General features: G+C 45.1%; 1 protein-coding gene across 5 annotated transcripts in view; it reads right to left on the bottom strand.

Moving 5' to 3' along the window:
* PPP1R12B (protein phosphatase 1 regulatory subunit 12B) overlaps window positions 1-23583 on the bottom strand; it is a 916156-nt gene that overhangs the window by 353956 nt on the left and 538617 nt on the right. For all 5 annotated transcript variants that reach the window (XR_013594883.1, XM_078644174.1, XM_078644172.1 and 2 more), the window contains one exon: window positions 4199-4237. Coding sequence is in view for 4 of the 5 variants with exons in the window: in XM_078644174.1 (XP_078500300.1) it covers window positions 4199-4237 (39 nt within the window). In the remaining variant the exon portion in view is untranslated. The remainder of the gene's footprint in view (window positions 1-4198; window positions 4238-23583) is intronic.

The raw sequence follows: 23583 nt of genomic DNA, 5'->3' as shown, positions 1-23583 counted from the left end.
TTTTCAGGAGTAGGGACCCCCTCCTGGCAAAAATTTCTAAACCTATAGACGGGACTACTGGCATTAGGAGGACCTATTATGTGGCAGGTTCGACTAAATTGTGTGGTGGGAAAATGTAAATAATGCTTTGTGATGCCACATAATTTGGTATATGTATTGCTTCATTATTTAGAATTTTTCTACACACAGTAACACTGAGGAAAGATTTCACCTTGTCAGTACCAGTTTATAACCAAAATACCGCAATAAACAACAGAAAGATGTTTAGTCAACCTTTGTGAAGAGCCTTCACTCCGCAGGAATACATGTTGCCACATTAAAAGCTCACCTGGCCCAAGCCAGGAGCAGCAAGGGTCCCTTAAAACCCTGGCGGTCTTGTGCACAGTTAAGCAGTTTACCCACGTCTCTTTCCTCCCACCCCCTCCCTTCTCTCCTCTCTCAACCCTGGATCACTCTCTCACTCATTCACCTCAAGTCTCTCCCTTCAAATTTCTGTCTATTCGTATCTTACACCACTCCAGTTCCCCCATTCATCTTTCACATCTCCCCTTTGTTCTTTCACACCTTCTGGAAACAACGTCCCTCTCCCCTGTTACCTCAGCACCCATCCCAGTACTCCCTCTCTTCCCCTATTGCTGCTGTCCCTCACCTATGTCGCATCAAAATTTCTTTTTACATCTCAGATCATCTCTCAGCTATCTTCTCTCACAGTTTAACAGTATCCGTCCTTGTTGCCCTCACCTGTCGCACGCACTCACCTCTACTCTTACATTTCTGCACATCCTTCGGCACTTCACATTTCTCCTCATCCCTGACCTCTTAAATGGATTTCTCTTGTTTCCTTGCTGTCCTCTATCATCCTGTCTCCTCTCGCCCTCTCATCTCTCCTCACCGAGCATACGGGTCAGTTTATAGTATAAACCGACCTAAAAGGCTCCTCTTGGCCTGTGCCAGTCTTCTTACTGTTTCCTAATTCAGGAAGGCACAAATTGTCGTTCTCGCTGTTTTGGTGCAGGCCGCACAGTTTTGGAACTTGCACCCTTTTTTGCTTCGCTCCACCAACAATCTATTATCCTTTAGGGAGCTATAAAAAAACTGGCTCCCACGCCCTGTAGGTTCCCCTATTTGGCTGAATCTCCTTCCCCTTCTGTGTGTTTCTCATTTGCCATTTTAGGCAGCAGATGGTTAGTAGCCCTAGGACACCTTTTGGTAACAGTAGCACACTACAAATGAGAATAAGATTAGGCAGAAGTGTGACCGGGAATGTGCGACCCCCTTTCTATCACTCCACGAACCCCTTGGGGGTTGCGCCCCCCAGTTGGAAGACCCCTGGTGTAGAGCCATTACGATGGGGGTCCCCCTTGATTATTTGAAAAACACTGGTGAAATGTCTCTTAAAATAGGAATTGTGTAAGTGCCCCACAACCCGTGGGTCACACTGCAGCCAATTTGCGCACACAATATATAATCCTAATCTGTGCCTCAAGTGTTTTGTACAGGGCACACAATTATCTCACTGAGATATATAACTTTTAGAAGACTGTGCTGAAAATGCACTGTGTTGTCCTATTTTTCCTACCGGGAATAGACTCTTTTTACCCCATTTATGGCCTTGAGAATGACAGGCTTGCTCACTATGTTTGCTTATAGCAATTTGTAGCTAGTATGGAAACCACCTGGGCTGTTTTGGGTTCCCTGTCCATCACTGTGTACATTAGATCCTACTGATGTACTATATTACATCTGATAAAGGTAGTCGTTTTTAAACATGAACATTCATGAAGTCCATCATGCCTTCGTGATGACGTCATTAGTTTAACAAGGAGAAAAGTCAATTTGGGAGCCCACATGAGTAAATCAGCAGAATAATTTTAGTATACGGTAGTAATATTATTGTCTAATCAATCTGGTTAGTACTCACCCTCAGCTGAATGACTTCAAAGTGCTCTCAAGTGTGATGGCAGCCCGGTAAAGTGATTTGCCCAAAATCGCACAATCTGATCAAGCAAGAAAGCTGAGATTTCGATCCCAACTTCCCGACTCAAATATTACACAAATCAGCCAGTGGATATCCACTTCTCTAATATTAAACACCATAGACAAAGCTCTGGGTTTATATTTCTGCGAGTATCTTTGCACCGTGTTGTCAGTATATTGCATGTTGTATCAATGAGACGTAAAAAATTCTTCATAAGAAAAGGACAACGTTAAGGGTAATAGCAATCAAACATGGCTATTTGGGAAGTGTCAACACCACACTGAAAGCCAATATATACAAGGACGTTTAAGAGATCCCACTGAGCTCTGACAAGCATTCACAGGGACAGGCGAAGCCCTTGCTGTACAAAAACTACCTCGGCTGCTGACAAACACAAATGCACGCTTTCTGCATTTAATTCCAGAAGCAAGTAAAAGCAGTAAAGTACCCATGGGGGCAGAGAGGAGTGTGGTACTTACTGCACAGGAACAGAAGTGCAAGCAGTCAGTCTGTTTTCCAAGTGGCCACTCACTGCCTGTTGCCTCGGACTTCTGCTGGACTTTCAGCTTGATTTCTATGGTCCTTGACTTGGAGGCTCGCTTTCACCTACGCTATTTTCACATATTTGACCCCTGTATTGATGCAGAAAGGAAGGCACCACCTGCATTTGGTAGGGGCGCACTTTCGAGCATGAAAAAAACTGCACTTCAGCAGAAAGGAAACAATATCTGTTGAGCCCCCAACAAATGAAAACTGCGAAATTTAGCACACCCTGCAAGTTTGTGTGCAATCTACACGTCTCCAGCATTACGTCATTCCCAATGTAATGAAACATAATTCCCAGCTTAATGAAACGTCCCATTTGAGTTACGGAAATGTTATTTAGGTCCCAGATGACAATTCATTCGGCACTGTCACTGTTAGCAACAGTTGGCTGAAAACGTAGAGGGGCCTCTCCGCCACTCCCACGAACACCAGCTTAACCTACAACAATGACAAAAAATCCACAGCACAAAAAAAAAACGTCTTATTGGTGTGATGGTCAAAATATCAAAATCGCAAACTTTTGTTTCCGGTCATTCCTAATACGTCCTCTGAAAAGAAACCGCTCTCAACTACCAAAACGCTTAAAAAAAAGCTGCTTAATTCAAATATCACAGTACAGCAGTACACAGCAACACTGAGTACACTGGGTGCTTCATGGAACACGACCACAGCAGCCTAGAGACACTTGACTTTTTATTTTCTGTAAAATCCTTCAGTGTAATCGGGAATGTGCGATCCCCTTTCTATCACTCCACGACCCCCCTGGGGGTCGCGCCCCACAGTTTGAAGACCCCTGGTGTAGGGGAAGGTTTCATGTTACTGCAAACGAAGGTGAGGTACTCACCACTGCTTAGTGGCATACTCGCCATTTTCAGATTCTTTTAGTCTCGCTAGTGTTATTGGAGGGGGGTATACTTTTTGCTACTGTGTAAGGAGAAGAGTACCCAGCAAGTAGTCCAGCTGGTGCTTTTATAATAGAATATAGTAGTACAAAGTACTGCTTAGGGAAAGTACCTTTGCAGGGAAAGTGCCTTTGCAGGGAAAGTGCCTTTGCAGGGAAAGTGCCTTTGCAGGGAAAGTGCCATTGCAGGCGAAATGTAGTCTCTCTGGGTTTGCTTTACGGATGTAGGAGTCCTTTACACCCGTAAACTTCTAGCTTTCAAGTTTCAACAAAAAGCCCATCGCAATCAATGAATAATTTCTTAAAAACGCACTCCATACAGGATCGGACTGCTTCGGCGCCATCCCAAAATGACATTGAAATAGGGGGAGCCTCTCGCACCTCAGCTCCACAGTGCAATCTGAAAGCAGTCTTTCACGTTTACCATGATGGGTAATTTAAATGTGGGCGTGAACCATATACAGTCTTTTCATAACCCTTCAATGCAGTAATGAAATGATCGCCAGATCCTTGCTTATATATGTGTGAACAGATTCAGGTTTGGAGTTGCGTAATTTAATGCACTAAACAATTTAAACTACCATGTCCAGTGAAGACTATGACCTAGCTAGCGTGCTGGTTTTATTGTAGTAATGCTCAAAATGTATCACAGCCCTCACAAGCTCAGTGTCACATACAACCGCGCGCGGACACACACAAATATTCAGGATTGTCCAATGAAAATGTCAAGTTGCAGACATTAGCAACGGTGTTTAAGAAAATCTCCGACCTACCCGTAACTCCTTCACCTCTTCCGCACCGTTCGGCTCCTCCTGTGAGTGAGATAAAGAGGTACGCCAATCAGAAATGTATTAATTACACACACACGTCTGTTATCGGCCACCTAAACTGATTAAAGCACAAACCCTTAATATTGCAGTTTTCTTCCAGTGATATCTACCTTGTACATACACACATGAACCCAGGAGATGCTGACTGTACATTGCCACATGGCTTAAAGACACAGGCCATTAGCTCAAATATCTATAACTGTCTCATTCCTGTAAAACTCACATGAAACATTGACGTGTACATGAAGCATAGGCATATAGCCCTGTGATTGCCTCTCTGATGCTATCATCTGTGCAGATGTATGCACCTTTGTTAGCAAGGAGTTTGTGAGCCCCTTTGGTTAGGCATATTCTACTGGGGGAACTCACTGAGAGATCATCTAATCTTCTGGTACCTAGGTATAGGATACTGCAATTGGAATGGTGATAAGATAACAAGTAAAGAGACTCCTTAGCTGTGGTGGACATGCTATGAAATAATTCACTAATCTCCCATAAATAGCTGTGAACACATTTTGCACCATGCAGGTTTAAAAACCTTGACTACACAGCATAATGAGAGGTTCAGGAGAGAGACGCACGCAATAATGGCTGCAATAAGAGACACAAAATGTCAACCTTGACTAAAACCAGATGTGTAGTAATGAACCATTACTGTAAAAGCACATCATATAAATGGACAGACTCAAATTCTTTAAACGGGCTTGGTAGCATCCCAAAGAATTGCAAGACAAATGATCATGGAACTATACATTAAGCAGTCAACCCAAAAACAGTAGAACAAGGGAGGAAAACAAATTCATATGTTAGGATAAATTGATGAGTTTCTGGAATTCTCACCTGAAGGCACTGTGCTGGTAGGTGTAAGGAGGAAATGGCTATTGAACTACTGAATGTCCAGCAACGTTTTCCCAGCAGGACCATACATGAGATTGTAGTAGGTTCCATGTCAAAACCTAACCCTACATCAAAGCCACTACATTCCTGGGTTAAATCATGTACTTTAGCAAACCATCGACCCTAACACAAAACTTACTCAAATTGCCCCTTATCCTAAACCCTGACTAGAACATTAAACTTTGTTTAAAGGCTCAATATGAACTCTAAACCAAACTCCAACACAAACTTTAATCCGGCCACATACGCCTGCCTATGTCCTACCCTAAAACGCAACAATAACCATTAAACCAACCATAGCCCTAAGGATAACCCTAAACTTTACCCTAAACCCATCTCTAACACTTACTGTTGAGCCTATCCCTTGATCTACCACTAATCAACTCCTGCCCCACAACATAAGTGTAACCAGGACCATCACTAAACCTACACTTACCCATATACCTACCTTAGCTGATTTATATGCACTCTTAGTAGTATTTTTGATAAAGTACCTCCAAGTTAGTAGGTGTGAGGTAGTGCGATGAAACACGAGATACTGTTTTAGTGTCATGTCAAGTCACACTGTAGGTAAATGTTGAGTACAGTACAAAATAATTAAGTCAAATCTATGACAGGGCAAGAAGATCGGTTCCCCATATTCACGTGGTGGGAAGACTACTGCTATACATGTGTACAGTGCAACTCAAGTGCAGGACACAGTGTGCAGCACTTTATTAAAGGGCCTCGCCCAAAATAGTGGTACAGCTGAGTGGATAGGCAAAATGGCACGCACCAATGTCCCTGTTTCGGTCTCGCATTGATAAAGACCTTTTTCTTTTTTTCAACTCGAAACGTTACTTATTTTCCGAATAACGTTTCTGGTGGATACTGTATCTTCCTGCAGATTTACTACCATATGAATACCTTTCAGGTGCCTGACTGACTCCAGTGTCTTTAACCCAACAATAGAGCTCCAGTGCCTCCAGGTGGCCTCACATGGCTTCAATCAATGCTCTATTCACTTACTATGTGACCTTAGGCTCCCTATGATGTCCTATAAACAAGCCTCATTTTCTGCCATTTTCCCCTTGCGCTATGGAATCAATGGTGAGAGACACCAAGAAAGCATATTAACAGTAACAAACAAGTTACTTACCTTCAGTAATGCCTTATCTGGTAGATACTCTATCTAGCCACAGATTCTTTACCACAGAATTCCCTAGGCGTCAGACTGGATCCGCACATTTTCGAGCAGTACCCCTGCGTGCCGGTAGGTAGCGTCACTCAACTTCGGCTCAGTGCTAGAAATGATGTGCACGCCATCTATATAGGAGTCACCTTGGCGTGCTGATGTCAAATACTTTTGCGACCTTTCACACCAAGAGTGCACAACCCCAATAAAAACTGAGTACACTTCATTTTATGCTATTCTATGACTTCTATTCGAATTTTAGGTGTTATTATCTAAAACCTCTTCTGGTAGAACGGAACATTTGATCACATATTGTCACACTGAAATTTATGCTTGACCTGCATGACAGTAGGGTCTGTTTTAATGTTGGACTTTTTATCTTGAAAGCAATTCATGTTCAGAAAAGTATTATTTAAATGTTCCAGAACTGTAGCTTTATTAATTTGATCTGATGTATATTAACAGTATATTGAGAATAAGGCTGAAGTTATTTATTCATTTTTAAATATTGTCTTGGATTATGTCTACAGGTTTTTTTTTTTTAAAACCTTTATTGAACAATGAAAGCTCACAAATACTGGCCTACAACCCCACGGGCTGGCCAGAACAGAATGGTCAAATAACCAGCATACAAAAAGAAGATCTGCACAGGATATAACATCAGGAGCACTGGTGAAGCAATAAAAACCATCGAGCGTTCAGCAAGAGCAGGATAATAAAGGTTAATTTTCTAGCACGGGGAGGGGACCAAAGGAATAACGGGCCGTATATGAGAGTACAAGGGAGGGACCGTGGCAAGCCGCCATTTTATAGACACAACGTAAGAAAATGAAACCATATAATCAAATCTAGCAAAGGACAGAAACAGAATCAGACCATCAAATAGCGACAGTGGCAACAGTCAATCGCGCTCACTCACCTCCGCCCCTACCCGAACAAAGAAGACGCGATCAAAAAGCCCCATCACAAAGACTATGCAATATGCACCCCAACGGAAAAAGGGGACCTCCATAAAGGAGGAAGGGAAAGAGGGAGAAAAAGACAACAAAAGGAACACCCGCCAGATCATGCACCCCCAGGGGGAAAAACAGGACAATAAAACCGGCATGCGATGTAACAGAAACACGATACCAGAATAGGCAGCGAACCACAATCAGCCACACACCGGAAGAAGGACAGAAAACCCCCGGGGGAGATACGAGGTGACAGAGTCCCGAAAAAGTGAATACACAAGAGCCATAGAACAAAAAAGGGGAAAATAAGGGGGGAAAAAGACCCCCCGACACAAACAGCCCCCCCCACCCACCCTTAAGCCCACCCTGCACCCCTGCAGAAGGCTACGGCCTACCCCCCCCGCAGCGTGCCTGTCGCCCTAAGTAGAACCCGAAATATAGTGGAGCAAGAAAAGTTGGAATTAAAAGACAAAAAAAGGGGGGGGGGAAGGAAGGGAAGGAAAGAAGGGAGTAAAGACATACAAACATACACACGGGGGAGGGCCAAAGACAGGAGTAAACGCACCCATCCACCCGCCGGGTTAAAGGTCCAAGTCCTCGGGAAGCCAAAGAGTATCAGGCCAAAGTCCAGGAGCACTAACCAGTTACACAGAACCATATCAGGACACAGAGATCATCCAAGCCGTTCATGAGCTACCGCATATAAGAGTCAGTTTTCATCAGCCCTGACCCTTTTTATCCAAAGCAGTAAGGGTCCGATCCAACGAGGACCCTGCCAGAAAGAACAGAAGGCAGGCAGCAGGAGAGTCCAACGGCAGTCCAAAAAAGTCACAGGAAGAAAAGCACGGAAGATCCAGGAAAATCACAGAATGTAGCAAACGATGCAGGCACAGTTCCAAGGATATATCCATAAAAACCGACCCATCCGGGCCGGCACAGGAGACGTCATCGGGCAGTGGTGATTGAGAGGGACCAGGAGAATCATGAAAGTCCGGCAAAACAAAATCCAGCTCCCGGGTCAAGGGCAGAGGAGGCAGCACAGGAGGAGAAGGCGCCATCAGGTTACGCACCTCCGGGGCGGCAGCCGGGGCCGAGTCCGCCAGGAGAGTACCAGCCACACCCCGCGATATCAAAGCCTCATCCGGTCGTGGGGGCCCGGGAGGCCCGCAGTGAGGAACCGTCTCCAGAGCCAGGAGTGGCGCGGCCACCGAGAGCCGCCAGGATAGTAGGATGTTTAAGATCCCCTTAAGTGCAGGAAAACCTTCACAGTATCCGACACCCGGGCCTTGCGGCGGGCCCCCAGTGCTCGTCCGGGCCCGGCCCAAACAAATGGGGTTGGTCGCCATCTTGAGAGCCCGAACAGGCCGCGCGGCCAACAACCTTCCGCCGGGGCGGCAGTCAAGCAGATGAAGTCCCGCCGACAGGCAGAAGAACACCCCGGACAGGAAGGGGGGCCACCAGAAGAAGGGGATTCGCCGGCCCCCCAATGTCGCCAGTCCCGATCTCCGAGTCCGGGCGGCAAAGAACAAAATGGCCGGACCGGAGAACAAAGGGGGAGGAAGCTGAACACACGAGGAACCCCAATAATGAAGGGCAGCGTCACCATCCAAGGCCGCCGCCACACAGGAGTCTCTCAGCCAGGAACCTCCGGCTCACACGAACAGCGGCCCTCCAGTCACCTCCAGTGCGCCCCGAAGGGCAAGCCCGCAGGCTGCATCCGGCCCAGGAGCCGGGACGAAGAACCAGGCCAGTCCGCTCTCGAGTCCCGGGAACGGTCGGGGGCACTGCACCGGACCCACAGCAGCCAGGACAACCGGAACAAGTGGTAAGTGCCTGCAGTGCGTCGTAGTAGTACCACACAGCAAGGAGGGCTTCCCGGGGCAGGATAAATGCAGGATAAATGTGAAAAACACAGGCGGGCGAACGGAGCCGAGCTAAAGCGCGGCCATCTCGGTCGCGAGCTAGGCTCCTCCCCCCATGTCTACAGGTTTTAATCGCTTGTATTTGTTTGGACTCTTATCCACTTTTATGGATGTTTATATATGCCATATACATTCTTGAATCAAATCGAATCGACTACTTGGCTGAAATATTAAGACCCTGAGAAGGGTGTCCCTTACCCTGAAATCGGTTCGTAGAGCGGGGAGGATGGGAGGGCTAGTAAGAAATCTGTGGCTAGACAGAGTTTCTACCAGATAAGGCTTCACCACAGGTATATAACTTGTTCAGCTGATAAAGACTTCTAGCTGCAGATTCCTCACCATAGAGCAGATACCCAAGCAACGTCTCCCTGGAGGTGGGTCTGTGAGACCAATTTAAATGAGAACGTCTTAGTAAAGTGAACAGGTATAGTGCCCTCTGCACCGGATCGGACTGTCCAGACAGTAGTATTTGGTAAAAATATGCCCACATTGCTTGCCTGACTGATGTCCAGGACAGGGACTCTGCAGGCGAAAACAGTGGTCATAGCCTTAGCATTAGTGGAATGAGCACACAAGCCCTCAGGGAGTTGCTTCTTAGCCAATGCGTAGCAGATCTTGATGTACCATTGAGTTGGGTAACAATACACATCTGTTATTCAGTGCAAAGATGCCCTGTGGGGGTGAACTTGCGCTATACAAATACACATGTTATGGAGCGAACGGTCTATCTTGAGAAGACCCATTTCTGCACAGCCTTCCCTTTCTTGGATCCTACATAAGCCATGAAGAGCTGATTGTCCACCCGGAATTCTTTTGTGCAATCAATTTAGAATGAGAAAGCTCTTTTTGGGTCCAGACGGTGTAGTCTCCTCTTTTGGGAGTGGTGAGGTGGAGCAAGAAGGTAGGCAGGGTGATATTCTGGCCTATATGGAAAGGAGTCACAACCTTCTGAAGGAAGGAGGTACGTGTCTGGAGTACCAGCTTGTCCGGATAGAGAGTGGTGTAAGGAGTGTATGCCAAGAGTACCTGCAATTCGCTGACTCTCCTGGCCGATGTAATGGCCACTGGAAAAGCAGTCTTGCTGGTAAATAGCCAAAGAGGGCAACTGTACAGAGGCTCAAAAGGTGCACACATTAATAAGGTTAGAACAAGGTTTAGATCTGGGGCATGATGTATGGCCGGGGGGGAAACACGTGCTGCAAGCCTTTGAGAAACCTAGTCACAACAGAAGACTTGAATAATGAACCACTGCCAGCAATCGCAAAAATTTTAAAATGTCAGATAACTTATAGTTTTTACCTGTATGTAGTTTTGCAGGGTGAATAATGTTATGGATTCACATGCTGTGCATTATTGAGCCATCTAGTAGTTGGGTCCGGAATTTTGTCCAAAAAACGGTTGCCCTACTATTTTGAGGTCTCGCAGACCTGCGTTGCAGCGTGCATGCACTGCTTGCTCTACCAGGCTTCTTGTAATCAAGCTGATTTCAGAAGTGGAGTCTGGGCTTTGCCCCTTCTTTCCATAAGCTGGCGTCATCTTTTATGTTAAACGCTGGCATTCGATTGTGAGTGAGGCTTTTTAGTCTCTTCTTGTTACCGCCCTGTCTCTATTAGGCTTCGTCCACCTGGACTGAGTCTTTTACTTGCGGCAGTACACGGAGTCTTTTAATAATTGGGTAAGCACTTTTTTTTTTACCGTTTGTGTAATGGCTGTTTAACATTGTGATTCAGAAAAGGGGGTGGTGATGGACAGAGCATCTGAATTAAACAGAACACTCATACCCAGTCAAAAGATCAGGGCTTGATCCATCACCGTTTTTTAGCTCACTGCACCATCCCAGTTCAGAACCTGGCTACATGCAAATTAGTCTGTCCCTGGCCCAGTGCATCATGGGAACAGGGCAGACCAAACTACCAAGCCAATTCTTTACTGGAAAGGAAACAAGTTTCCGGGGACCGGTTTCTGGCATTGCAGCCGTCTTCGGCCCGGCTTGCTTGAATCCTGATGGTGCAGTGAGCAAGGGACTCATGTCTGAGCATACCCTGCCACTCCTATAGTGGCCAAAACGATTCAGAAAAGGGGGTGGTGATGGACAGAGCATCTGAATTAAACAGAATACTCATACCCAGTCAAAAGATCAGGGCTTGATCCATCACCGTTTTTTTGACTGGGTAGGAGTGTTCTGCTTAATTCAGATACTCTGTCCATCACCACCCCCCTTTTGAATCGTTTTGGCCACCACAAGTGTGGAAGGGTATGCTCAGATGTGAGTCCCTTGCTCACTGCACCATCAGGATTCAAGCAAGCCGGGCCGAAGACGGCTGTAATGCCAGAAACCGGTCCCCGGAAGCTTGTTTCCTTTCCAGTAAAGAATTGGCTTGGTAGTTTGGTCTGCCCTGTTCCCATGATGCACTGGGCCAGGGACAGACTAATTTGCATGTAGCCAGGTTCTGAGCTGGGATGGTGCAGTGAGCTAAAAAACGGTGATGGATCAAGCCCTGATCTTTTGACTGGGTAGGAGTGTTCTGCTTAATTCAGATACTCTGTCCATCACCACCCCCCTTTTGAATTGTTTAAGATTGTGGTCACTTCAATACTCATAATGGCTGACATTGTTTTTTTTGGGTTTGTGGTTTTTTTGGGTTTGTTTCAGTAACTTGTTATTGAGTTTTTTTGCGTTATGTGTTTTTCTGACGGTCCGGCCCGATAGCAGAGCAGTGAAGCTAGGGTAACGGAGAGGTAAGTTTTTTAAAAATTATTTTTTATTATTGTGTAAATGTGCTTTTGTATAATGTTTAGCCATTAGTTCATTAGTTAGCATATATTTATTTAAACCAAGCACACTTATTTGTGCGTCCCGATAGGAATGTAACAGAGCTAGTGAAACGTATGGTAGGCTTTTTTATTATTGTATGAATGTGTGTTTCATGAGATTTATGTTTCAAATGTATGTTTCTTATAGTCTGCTTTTCCGCTGCCCTAGCACGATAATACAGCACCGGAGCTAGGGAGATGTAGAGGTAGGCTTTTACATCGTGAGAATATGTTTTTGGGGGGCGGGGTGGGCAGTGGGGTATAATGTTCGGTATTTTAGTATATGTTTAATTAGTAAACCTTGTTATTTGTGCCGGCCCTATAGCCGTGCAGTGGGGTTAGGGACACAGATAGGTTGTTTTTTTTATGTTGCGAATGTGCGTTTATTTGGTTGTGTGTTTAACGGCCCAGCATAATAGCAGAGCATGGGAGCTAGGGAACCGTACAGTTAGGCTCTTTATTATAGTGTGAATGTGCGTTTTTGTATTATTGGCAGCCGTTTGCTAATTTCGTATTTTTGTATATATGGTATGAGTGTGCATTTTTGGGGAGATGTGTATGTTTGTGTGCTTTTCTGCCAGCCCGGCAGGATACCAACTCAGTGGTCTTTGACTGATAACCAGCCAGTTGAAAGGTTTCTAATAACGCAGCCAGCTGAGACTCTGCTGTCTAAAACTTGGCGGCTAGCTCATTTGTAAATGGGGTCAGGGAATTTTGAGTTCAGTAAAGTGGGAGGCTGCCTATTTATGACAGTGTTCTGCTCCAAATCACATTTCTAATTACTTTTTCATAGATTGATATCTTCCAGCAGTGCAAGGCAGGATGCTGTAGTGGACACTGGCTCCATGATAGCAGACAGTTGTTCTTCCTGGTCATTTCGAAAACTTCCATGAGACATGGTAATATATGACAGCAAAGGCTTTCTCAGCTACTCATGATAGCAAAGTCCCATCCGATCAACTCTTAAATAGTCATCCAGTTCCTCCTCAGTGGAGTCATTCTCTCTTTTTTTGCCCCCGGGACTACAAGAGGCCTGCTCTTTTAAACCTTAGGAATTACTTCCACTCCTAGAGCTCAAAGAAGAGCAGATCAGACATTTTTATTTTAAATAGTGTAGACACTTGCTTTTTCTTCTGTTCTTCAAAAGCCTTCTTATGTGCCCCCCTCCCGCTCTTCCTCCTGAGCCGCAACAGTGTAATCACAAAGCGAAAGGTGTTGGAGCGCTTCGTTAGTGTTTATAGCTCGGATCATAAGAAAATCTCACTTCACATTTTGTGTCTGTGTAATTTACAACACTTACACATCATCTTCACTGCACTATTATCACTACTTTGAAGACGTTGCAGGCCGGTCTCTTCCTCTGCTATTTACAATCTAACAAGCGGTCGAGAAACACTTTATTGCAATGCAACAGGTCTCGCATTTACGAGAGTTTAAGCTATTAGTATTGTAAATGACAATGCGTTTTATTTAGGTTTTAAAACCCAAAACATAAATAAAAGGTGTTGTCATTTAAAATGCCAATAGCTCAAACTCGCATGAATGTGAGACCTACATAGCTCCATTTGGTGTCCCTTGTTATGTTGTTGTGGTTGGTTCCTTCCCCAGAAGCTCCCACCTTTGTTCGCCATCTTCAGATTTTTCTTTTTTCTCCTCTTATATTCTTAGGAGAGGGTGGTTTCACTTGTGAATCCAGAAAATTCTTAAAGCTGCAAAACTACACCGACCGGTAAGAAACTATACATTTTGCAGCTTAAATCTTTTCTGGATTCACATCGTGTGCATAGCTTTTGCAGCAGTTTCTTACTACAGTGGCAGTTGGGTTGAAGATGAGCGTGAATTTGAAAACAGATGCTATAAGACCCTTTGTCCTACTTGTGCTTCCTTGTTCATATGAATATCTACACAATAGAGTCTTGTGAACATGTGCACTGATGACCATGTTGCTGCCATACAAATGTCTTGTAGTGGAGTAATTGCTAGCAAAGCGATGGTTTATCCCTTCTTTCTTGTTGCGTGTGCGCAAGGACAGTTTTGTAATGTCTGACCTGTATTATTGTGGCACAACTGAATAGTCTGTGCTGTCAATCTTGCAATTGTGTTCTTGGTAACCAGCCTTCCCAGGAAACTGTTTGCAAAGGACACAAAGAGGTGCTTCATTTTCTTGTCAGCCTTTGTCCTTTCGATGTAATACATTACTGCTCACCTTGATTCTAGGGTGTGCATGCGGTTTTTGTTTTTGAAAGAAGCCTGGTATCTGAATACTTTGGTTCATGTGGAACTGTGAGATAACCCTTGGCAAGAACTGAGGGTCGGTTCTCATGACAATCCTGTACTTGTGCACTTGAAAGTAAGGTTCCTGTAACATGAGTGATTGTAACTCACTAACTCTGCGTAGTGATGTTACAGCTACTAAAAAGGCACTATTTAGTGTGAGCAGTTGTAAAGTTGCCTTGTGTAATGGTTCAAGGATGACTTCATTAATTGGGTGAGCACAATAATTAAGTTCCATGTGGGAGCTGGCGTACTCTTTGAGGGTACAATTCTTTTTGCTCCTTCTAAGAACCATTTGATGAATGGTGACGTGAAGAGACGTCTTTCAATGTTACCCTTTGTGTATGCCACTATTGCTGGCAAATGCACCTTTAAGGATGATAGGTTAGCTCATACTCTAGAAGGTGTGTTAAGTATTCTCTTGAATAATCCTTTTCCATTTCCCAATATAACACTTTCTAGTTGTTGGTCTTCTTACCTCTCTTAAGACCGCCATTATCTTTTCTGGTAACTTTAAGTATCTAAATTCTAAGTATTCAGAAGCCAAGCTGCAAGGCTTAAAGACTTTGGTTCTGAGTGAAGCACTCTTCCTATTTGCATTGACAACTGGTCTTGCCTGACTGGTAGTTTGTAAATCCTCCCTTGTGAAAGGTCGATTAGTTATCAGATCCAGGTCTATCTTGCCCACTGTGGTGCAATTAATATTAGGGTCATGTTGCTGATCCTGCATTTGCTTATCAAATTGCGAAGTAGTGGTTTTGGGGGGGAAAAACCGCAGGAGTTGGCTGTGTGAATGTTATTCCTTGTAATTTATGTGCCCTGTTCCACCATGCTATTTCTTCTTCCATTCTTTGTGTGACAAATACTAGATGATGAAAACGTTCATCATCCTTCACTCAGACACACCCCGCTAAAACCAACAAAGTTCAAATTTATTGAGCACAAAAACGGACACCTTGAAATAAAGGGGCACCACTTCAGACCAGGACTCAATTGTCAATATCATTGTGAAACCAGAATGACTTAAACAAAGATATAGGCAAATGTATATAAAGCTGATCTTTTTACTAACCACCATACAGGAAGCAAAGACAGTCCACGAGTACTCCCCCACACAAACATGCAACAAACCAACTAACACGTGATAACTTAGAGGATGGACTCAGGAGCGGTAGGTACTGTGAAAGGGGGAGATGTTCCATGCGGTGTTTTTATGCTCGTGTCCAATTCTTTGTAAAGAAAGAAGTGTGCCCCGGTGAAAGTTCCACACTCCCCTTCTTGAGTGTCCTCCTATGTCTGAGGATGTTGTAGGGTGTGTCAATGTGTAGTCATCTATGGCTAGGCTGAGCACCCTTTTGTACACTGTGCCTGTAACCGACTATCGTCTCACCAAGAGAAGTGTGAGGAGAACGGGAGCGGCAGTGAGGCCTTCGTTTTTTGCAGATATTACATTTCTGATGATTTTGAGAGTAGTATGATGCTTATATGCTACTTGATATCGAACACTGCCATTGGCACATCATTTTATGTTATATACGGTAGCACATAGTGCGAGATGTTGCACAGAGTTTGAATTACGCCCCTGTGTTAAAGGTTCCGTTCAGAGTACTTACTTACAAGAGCTACTGTAAGAGGAAGACGTATACCCGATACTGAGGCTCAGAGTTGGTGTTGCTATACTGCTAGTGATAGGGGTAGTGAGAGTTAAGAACCGCTGCAGTGTAGTGGAAGTTGGGAAACCGCTGCTGTGGGTAGGGCAGATGTCTTCATACTTTTGGATGCCGAGACCCTCATCAAAATTTTCAGGAGTAGGGACCCCCTCCTGGCAAAAATTTCTAAACCTATAGACGGGACTACTGGCATTAGGAGGACCTAATTATGTGGCAGGTTGGACTAAATTGTGTGATGGGAAAATGTAAATAATGCTTTGTGATGCCACATAATTTGGTATAGTATTGCTTCATTATTTTGAACTTTTCTACACACAGTAACACTGAGGAAAGATTTCACCTCGTCAATACCAGTTTATAATCAAAATACCGCAATAAACAACATAAAGATGTTTAGTCAACCTTTGTGAAGAGCCTTCACTCCGCAGGAATACATGTTGCCACATTAAAAGCTCACCTGGCCCTAGCCAGGAGCAGCAAGGGTCCCTTAAAACCCTGGCGGTCTTGTGCAGAGTTAAGCAGTTTACCCACGCCCCTTTCCTCCCGCCCCCTCCCTTCCATCCTTCTCTCCTCTCTCAACCCTGGATCCCTCTCTCACTCATTCACCTCAAGTCTCTCCCTTCAAATTTCTGTCTATTCGTATCTTACACCACTCCAGTTCCCCCATTCATCTTTCACATCTCCCCTTTGTTCTTTCACACCTTCTGGAAACAACGTCCCTCTCCCCTGTTACCTCAGCACCCATCCCCTTACCTCTCTTAATACCGCCATTATCTTTTCTGGTAACTTTAAGTATCTAAATTCTAAGTATTCAGAAGCCAAGCTGCAAGGCTTAAACACTTTGGTTCTGGGTGAAGCACCCTTCCTATTTGCATTGACAACTGGTCTTGCCTGACTGGTAGTTTGTAAATCCTCCCTTGTGAAAGATCGATTAGTTATCAGATCCATGTCTATCTTGCCCACTGTGGTGCAATTCATATTAGGGTCATGTTGCTGATCCTGCGTTTTCTTATCAAATTGCGAAGTAGTGGTTTGGGGGGGGGGGTAGATGCAAATAAACCAGACCACTCTATGGACAGTGCATTCTCCATTGAATGTTGATACTGTTTTCTGGAGGAGAAGCGTTGGTCTTTCGCATTCTGGTGTGTTTGAAAGAGATCTATTATCGGGATTCCCCGCTTTTGAAAAAAATATTTGAGTACTGTTTGGTTCGATTCCCACTTGCTAGACTATGAGGCTCGTCTGCTTTGTCAATGTTGTTCTTCGCTGGTGGGTGAGTAGCTAAAATCTCTTTTCCTTTGGATGGCCCGATCCACATCTCTTGTGCTAGTTTTGACAGGGGTAGATACTGCGTCCCTTCTTGTTTGTCTATATAAAACATGACTGTTGTGTTGTCCGTATGGATCAATATCAATTTCCCCCAGAGCTCTTTTTGAAAGGATTTTATGGTTAGGAATATGGACTTCAGTTCTAGGATGTTGATGTGCTGTACTGCATTCTGGCCCTTCCAGACTCCTCGGACTTTGAGATTGTTCATGTGTGCTCCTTATCCCATCTTGGAGGCATCCATTGTTATGGTCACCGCAGGAGTTGGCTGTGTGAATGTTATTCCTTGTAATATATGTGCCCTGTTCCACCATGCTATCTCTTCTTCCATTCTTTATGTGACAAATACTAGATGCTCCCAACTCCCTGTGGTTTGTGACTATTGGCTTTGCAATCTTTGTTGACATGGTCTCATGTGAAGCCTCGTGTTTGGTATTAATGGAATGCAAGAAGCCATCATTCCCAGCAACTTTCCTGCAGTCCTCACTATCAGAACTTGCCCCTTACGGTAGAGTTGTATGCTCCTTCAGAACTGCCCTTGTTCTCTTTTTGCTGGGAAAAAAATTAGCTTGAATTGAAAATGTTCTCCTGTTCTGGTTCAGGTGAGGACTTCTCCCTATGAATTGAGAACCCTAGTTGAAACAGCATTATCACTTGCTGTATGTGTTTGCATTTTTTGTATGAATTCGCTCTTGCCAGCCGGTAGTCCAGATATGGGTAGACGTGTATTCCCTGCCTCTGCAGGTGTGTCGCCACTGTTACTAGACACTTTGTGAATACTCTTGGTGCTGATTTTATTCCAAAGGCCAGTACTCTGTACTGGTAGTCTTCTTGGTTTACAACAAATCTGAGAAATTTCTTGTGGCTTACATTTACGGGAATTTGTAAATAAGCGTCCTTAAAATCTATGGTGGCCATATAATCAAATTGCCTTTGCATTACTACCTCTTGCAGGGTAGGCATTTTGAACTTTTGAGTTCTTATGAACTTGTTTAAAAACCTGAGGTCTAGAATTGGTTTGAGCGACCCATCTATCTTTGGAATTAGGAAATATGTTGAGTAATTTGCTTGCTTTCCTTCCCGTCTTTGCACTAACTTTATAGCCACTTTTGACAGCATCTCTTCTATCTCCTTGAGAAGGTGAGCTGTTTCCTCTTTTGAATGTACCCCTCTTCTTGGCCATTTGCTTGGAGGTGTATTAATTCTATGCAATATCCAAACTGTATTATTTTTAAGATCCATTATTCTGTGGTGATAGTCTTCCACTCCTGCAGGACATTTGTTAAACTGCCTCCTACTGGTGTTGAGCATAGGAGGTCTGTGCTTGAAAGTTCGTTAAAAGGACTGTTTACCCTGTTGGTGCTGTCAGCTTTATGTTTGCTGTCCCATTTGACTACCTCGCTGATACTACTGTTGACACGTTTTTCGTGAGATGTTCCTGTCTGCAAGGAGTCCCTTCCTGTAGGTATTCGTGATGGTATAGATCACATGTGCATGTTACCTTTGAACTGCAAAGCCCCTACTGACTTCCCAGTTTCATTGTCTTTTTTTCAACCGATTCAGTGTCTCGTCAATCGCACTCCTAAAAAGTTGTTCCCCACTGAATGGTGCATTTAGTATGTTAAATTGCACCTCTGGTTTAATACCCAAGGTTAAGTAGACATGGCATCTCTCAGTTATCCCTATCATCATCTGCCTTCCTGATGTTTCGACTGCATCCAGTGCCAATTTTAAACACGTATTGGCAAAGTTCTTACCGTCCTCCACCAGGTGTTCTGCCCTCCTTTAGTACCCTTCTAGGAGGTGTTTCATTAGCTCCCCTATTTCTTTCCAATGTTGGTAGACATGACGATTCAGCACTTTGGAATTCGCAATGAGCCATTGGGTTGCAGCCCTCCTTTCCAGCTTTCGCCCCATGAGGACCATTCTTTTGCTCTCCTTATCTGGAGGAGGCCCTGTGGTGCTTGGGACGTTGGCACTTTTCCTGGCAGTTGATGCTGTTATCGAATCTGCCGGGAGCGTTCCTTTTATGTAACTTGGGTCCTTGAAGAATGTTTATACTTCTTTTCTGCCCTAGGAGTGCATGCTTTACATGTTGCTGGTTCCTTGAAAATCTCCTTTCCTTGATCTAAGACACTTGGAAGCATTGGTAACAATTGGTTCCTGGATTGTGTAGGCAGGTGAGTTTCTAGCAGAAAACATGCTTATTACTTTTCATCTTCCAACTGTGTTCCATATCTCTCTGCTGCCTTTATTACTTGATTATAGATACCAAAATAATCAGGTGATGATGGTCTTGAAGGGCATGTGTCTACCCCTTCTTCTGGGGAATCTGTTAACAGATCTTGCTATTCTACCTTTTGGTATTCAGAAGTCTCATAACTATGGAAAACGTGCTCTTCCTCCCCAAACATTTCTTGCTCTTGATCTTCTTGAGGTTCAGAAGTTAAAGATGGCTCAAATTCCTCGAGGTCTTAGTCCTGTTGCTCCTTTGAAGTCGAAGACTTGCTTGAAATTCGAAATATTTTTAGACTTTCAAAGTCTTTCTTCCTTTGCAGGATACTGTCCATTTTGTCTTCAAGTTGTCTCCTCTTCTTCTTGATCTCGGCCACTTGTTGGCCGTCGAGATTTTTGTGTGTTCGCTTCGCTAACGAGTCCTTAGAAGACAACGTGTTTGGCGAACAGTGTCGGTCGGTTTTCGATCCCTCCTGTTTCGACGTCTATGTGTCTATTCCTTGACCGTCATCGAAGTCTTAGATTTTGCAGGGGTCTCTACTGCTGTGGAGCCCTTTCTGAAGGATCAGAGGGTATTTTTCTCTCTGGTCATACTTGCAGACCCCGAGTGCTTCAACACAGCCTTTGAGGTTTTAGAGTCTGATTTTTGTGTCTTGGTGAAAGTCTTTAAGGACGCAAATTCCCTTACCTCAAATTTCGAAGTCTTATTGCTCCCTTGGTAGGTGTTCACTACCTGGATATCTGCCTCCGCGTACCCCTCTGGATCTTTGGCGACGTTCTTCTCGTCGTCGTTGAATAGGCCTAAATCTCGTAGAGAGAGTGTGATGTTGGCCCTGCATATTATGGAGGGCTGTTCTCTGTCACTGTCTTACCCTAAGAGTCTTTGGGACAAACAGTGAACAGGAGCAGTAATCTTCCCTACAGTGATCTACCAGCAGGCAGAGGTTACAGACCTAGTGCTGGTCATTCTTTGCAATTTATGGTGCAGTTCTTGCAAAACTGGAATGGTGTCTTCTTCATCACCGAGCGCAGGGAGCCCCCCGCACATTCATTTTCTGTATCCGTCGCTGAGAATACCTTGTCCTGGTCCCAGAACTTCTCTGGTATCTTCTTTTGAGGACTCCTTCGCTCCATTGTTGGAGATTCAACTACATGCATCAAGACCCAACGGCGGGAAAAAAAATCTGAAGATGGCGACCAAAGGTCTGAGTTTCTGGAGGAAGAACAACAAAGTCACAAGGGGCATCAAATTGTGGTACGTCCATGCCCACCAACAAAAAAAAAAGACAAAAATAGTAGAAGGACAAAAGTTTTTGGGAAAAAATTCCAGACCCAACCAGTAGATGGTGGAATAATGCACAGCATGTGACTCTAGAAAAGATTCAAGCTGGAAGAATAATTTTTAACTGTGCCCTTAGAAGAGGGCCAAAGAAAGCAAACAGAAGAACCTTAGAAAGAGCTGCAGTAGGAGGGTCAATGTCTTCAGAATCACCATGCCACAAATGTGTCCCAACAGCAGGCGTACTTGGTTGAGGGATTCCTGGCTGCCAGAATAAGATCACAGACTTCGGGAGGCAGGTTGAAAGCGGTCAACTATTGCCACAGTCTCCAGGCAAGAAGGTGTAGCACAAGAGTGCTCTGATCTCCACCTCTCCTAGATGGCTGCTCCATGCCAGAAGTGACACATCTGTCACTACAGTCAGCACTGGTAGGGAAAGGGAGAGGATACTACCACTAACCCAATCATGGTTCGTCATCAACCACTGCAGATCGTATGCAGTTCGCTCTGAAATGGACCATGTCGGAGAGACTCCACGGATGCTGTACCCACTGGGATGCCAGGTCCCACTGCAGAGCCCACATATGCACGCAAGCTTGGGTTGGAAACAGGATTTAGGAGGCCCAACAAACTCTCTAGTATAGAGGATGAAACATCGGTATCATGTCCTGAATGTCCTAGACTCACCGCTCAGGCGGATAGGCCCGAAACTGCACTGTGTCAAAAACATCTCCGATGAAAGGGAGCATCTGAGAAGGAGTCAGGTGTGACTTCAACACATTGATGGTAAACTCCAGAGAGTGAAAAATGTCGCCCTAGTCTAGAGGTGGGGGAGGACTGCCTGTGGCAAGCCCACCTTTCAACAGGCAATGATCAAGTTAGGGAAAGACTGGAACCCCTGGCCTCCACAGATGACCTGCAACCGCTGCTATCACTTTAGTTAACACCCGAGGGGCATTGGTAAGTCTGAAGGGGAGCACAGAGAATTGAAAGTGCACCTTTACCACAGTGAACTGCAGTTAATGCCTGGAATATGTAAATATGTGTCCTGCAAGTCCAATGCTACCATCCAGCCTCCGGGATCCAGGGCAGATGGAACTTGTGCAAGATCGAGCATTTTTCAGGTAGAGATTGAAAAGGCACAGGTCTAGGATACGATAAATACCTCTGTCCTTCTTGGGCACCAGTTAAGTAGAGGAAATAGCAGCTATGACCTACTTTTAATGCCAGCCTCCTCTCAATGTCTCATTTGGTCAAGATAGTCAGAACTTCCTGATAGAGCAAGGAGAGGTGGTCCTGCATCTGCTGGTCGTACGCGGGTGGCATGGGTGGAGGGGTGGTCACCAAGCGGCTGGAGTAGCCACTTTGGTCAATTTGCAAAACCCAACAGTCCGATGTTACTGACCACAGTGGTGTAGGTGATGACATATCTCACCCCCCCAACCCCCCCCCCCCGCCACTGGATACCCATGATGATCAGATGGCAAATTAAAGGGGTTTGGAGGTTGTGGTAAGGGGGGTTAAACTGGCCTGACCTCTGGCTATCTGTACCACATGGTCTATAGGACCCACGTAGTCTGCCATGAAATGGATGGGAAGCCTGTTGACTGCGGTGGCAGGGAGAGTATGGACCCAGTTGGGACCCCCTTTCATGGCCATAAAATTGTCAGAAGGCATACTGAAGTTAATGAAGGGCCACAATCAAGTGCAAGGGCCTGGCCGTAACTCTGCTGTCCTTAAAGCGCTCCAGCGCTCGGAACGCCTTCTCTGAAAAGAGACAAGGGCCATCAAAAGGCATGTCCATAAATTAAGCTTGGACATCCCCTGAAAAGCCAGTGGCTCTTAGCTATGTGCGGTGCCACAGGGCCACAGACAATGAAATCTCTCTACCCAGAGTTGGTCATGTCCAGTCCACATCGTACAGAGAACTTTGCTACATCTCTTTCATCAGAAATATCTTGGGAGAGTATGGCTGGGGCCTCCCTGGACACCATAGGCAGCACTTGTTCATCCGAATCCCAGATTGTTTGGGTATATCGGCTCAAAAGTCACACAAGTGTTCACCGACCACAAAGCAAGGCTGCTGCAAGAGAACATTCTCTTGTCAAAGGTATCCAGTCTCTTGGATTCCATATCTGGTGGAGTGGGAGGGAATGCACCAGTATTTACTCTATAGGTGGAGGCTTTGACTACCAACCTCTCCAGGCTGGGGTGCTGAGTAAATAACTGTGGTCATCAGGAGCGGGGCGATGGTGACAGGCAACTGTACATGGTGTGTACCACAGCCCACATATGACTTTGGTAAGGGCTTTATTAAATGGGAGTAAAGGTTCTGAAGGGGCGACTTCCAGCTTGTAGTGCCTCTGTCAAGACCTTAATCTTGACTGCCACTTAGAGCAGCTGAAAGTCCTAGACCTCATGCTCCTTATGCACCACCATAGCAAAAGAGGAACCCCACTGGCCTATGCCAGTTTCTAATTGAAGTTGTCATCATTCTCATCTAGGGAATGCTTATATCTGTAAGTGTCCTCTGATCCTTCCCATTTGGCTTCCTTCCCAGGCGATCAAAGGTAAAAGGCACTGGCTGCAGTCCGGAGAGCATGATCCCGGTCGGCACCAGAAGCAGCTGCGGACGACGCCCTTCCATCTCCCTGTCAGGAAGGACGTCGCCATGGGAATTCGAAGGCACCAGGGGCATCCGCACTGGAGCAGGAGCCGAGGAAAGTCTCTGTCTCAGCGCCACCTCCACTCCAGATCCAACATGGGATCCATTGGCCCGACTGG

The sequence above is a fragment of the Lissotriton helveticus genome, chromosome 5_1 (assembly GCF_964261635.1).
Source record: "Lissotriton helveticus chromosome 5_1, aLisHel1.1, whole genome shotgun sequence".
NCBI lineage: Eukaryota > Metazoa > Chordata > Amphibia > Caudata > Salamandridae > Lissotriton > Lissotriton helveticus.
This window is presented reverse-complemented; position numbering and strand designations above follow the sequence as displayed.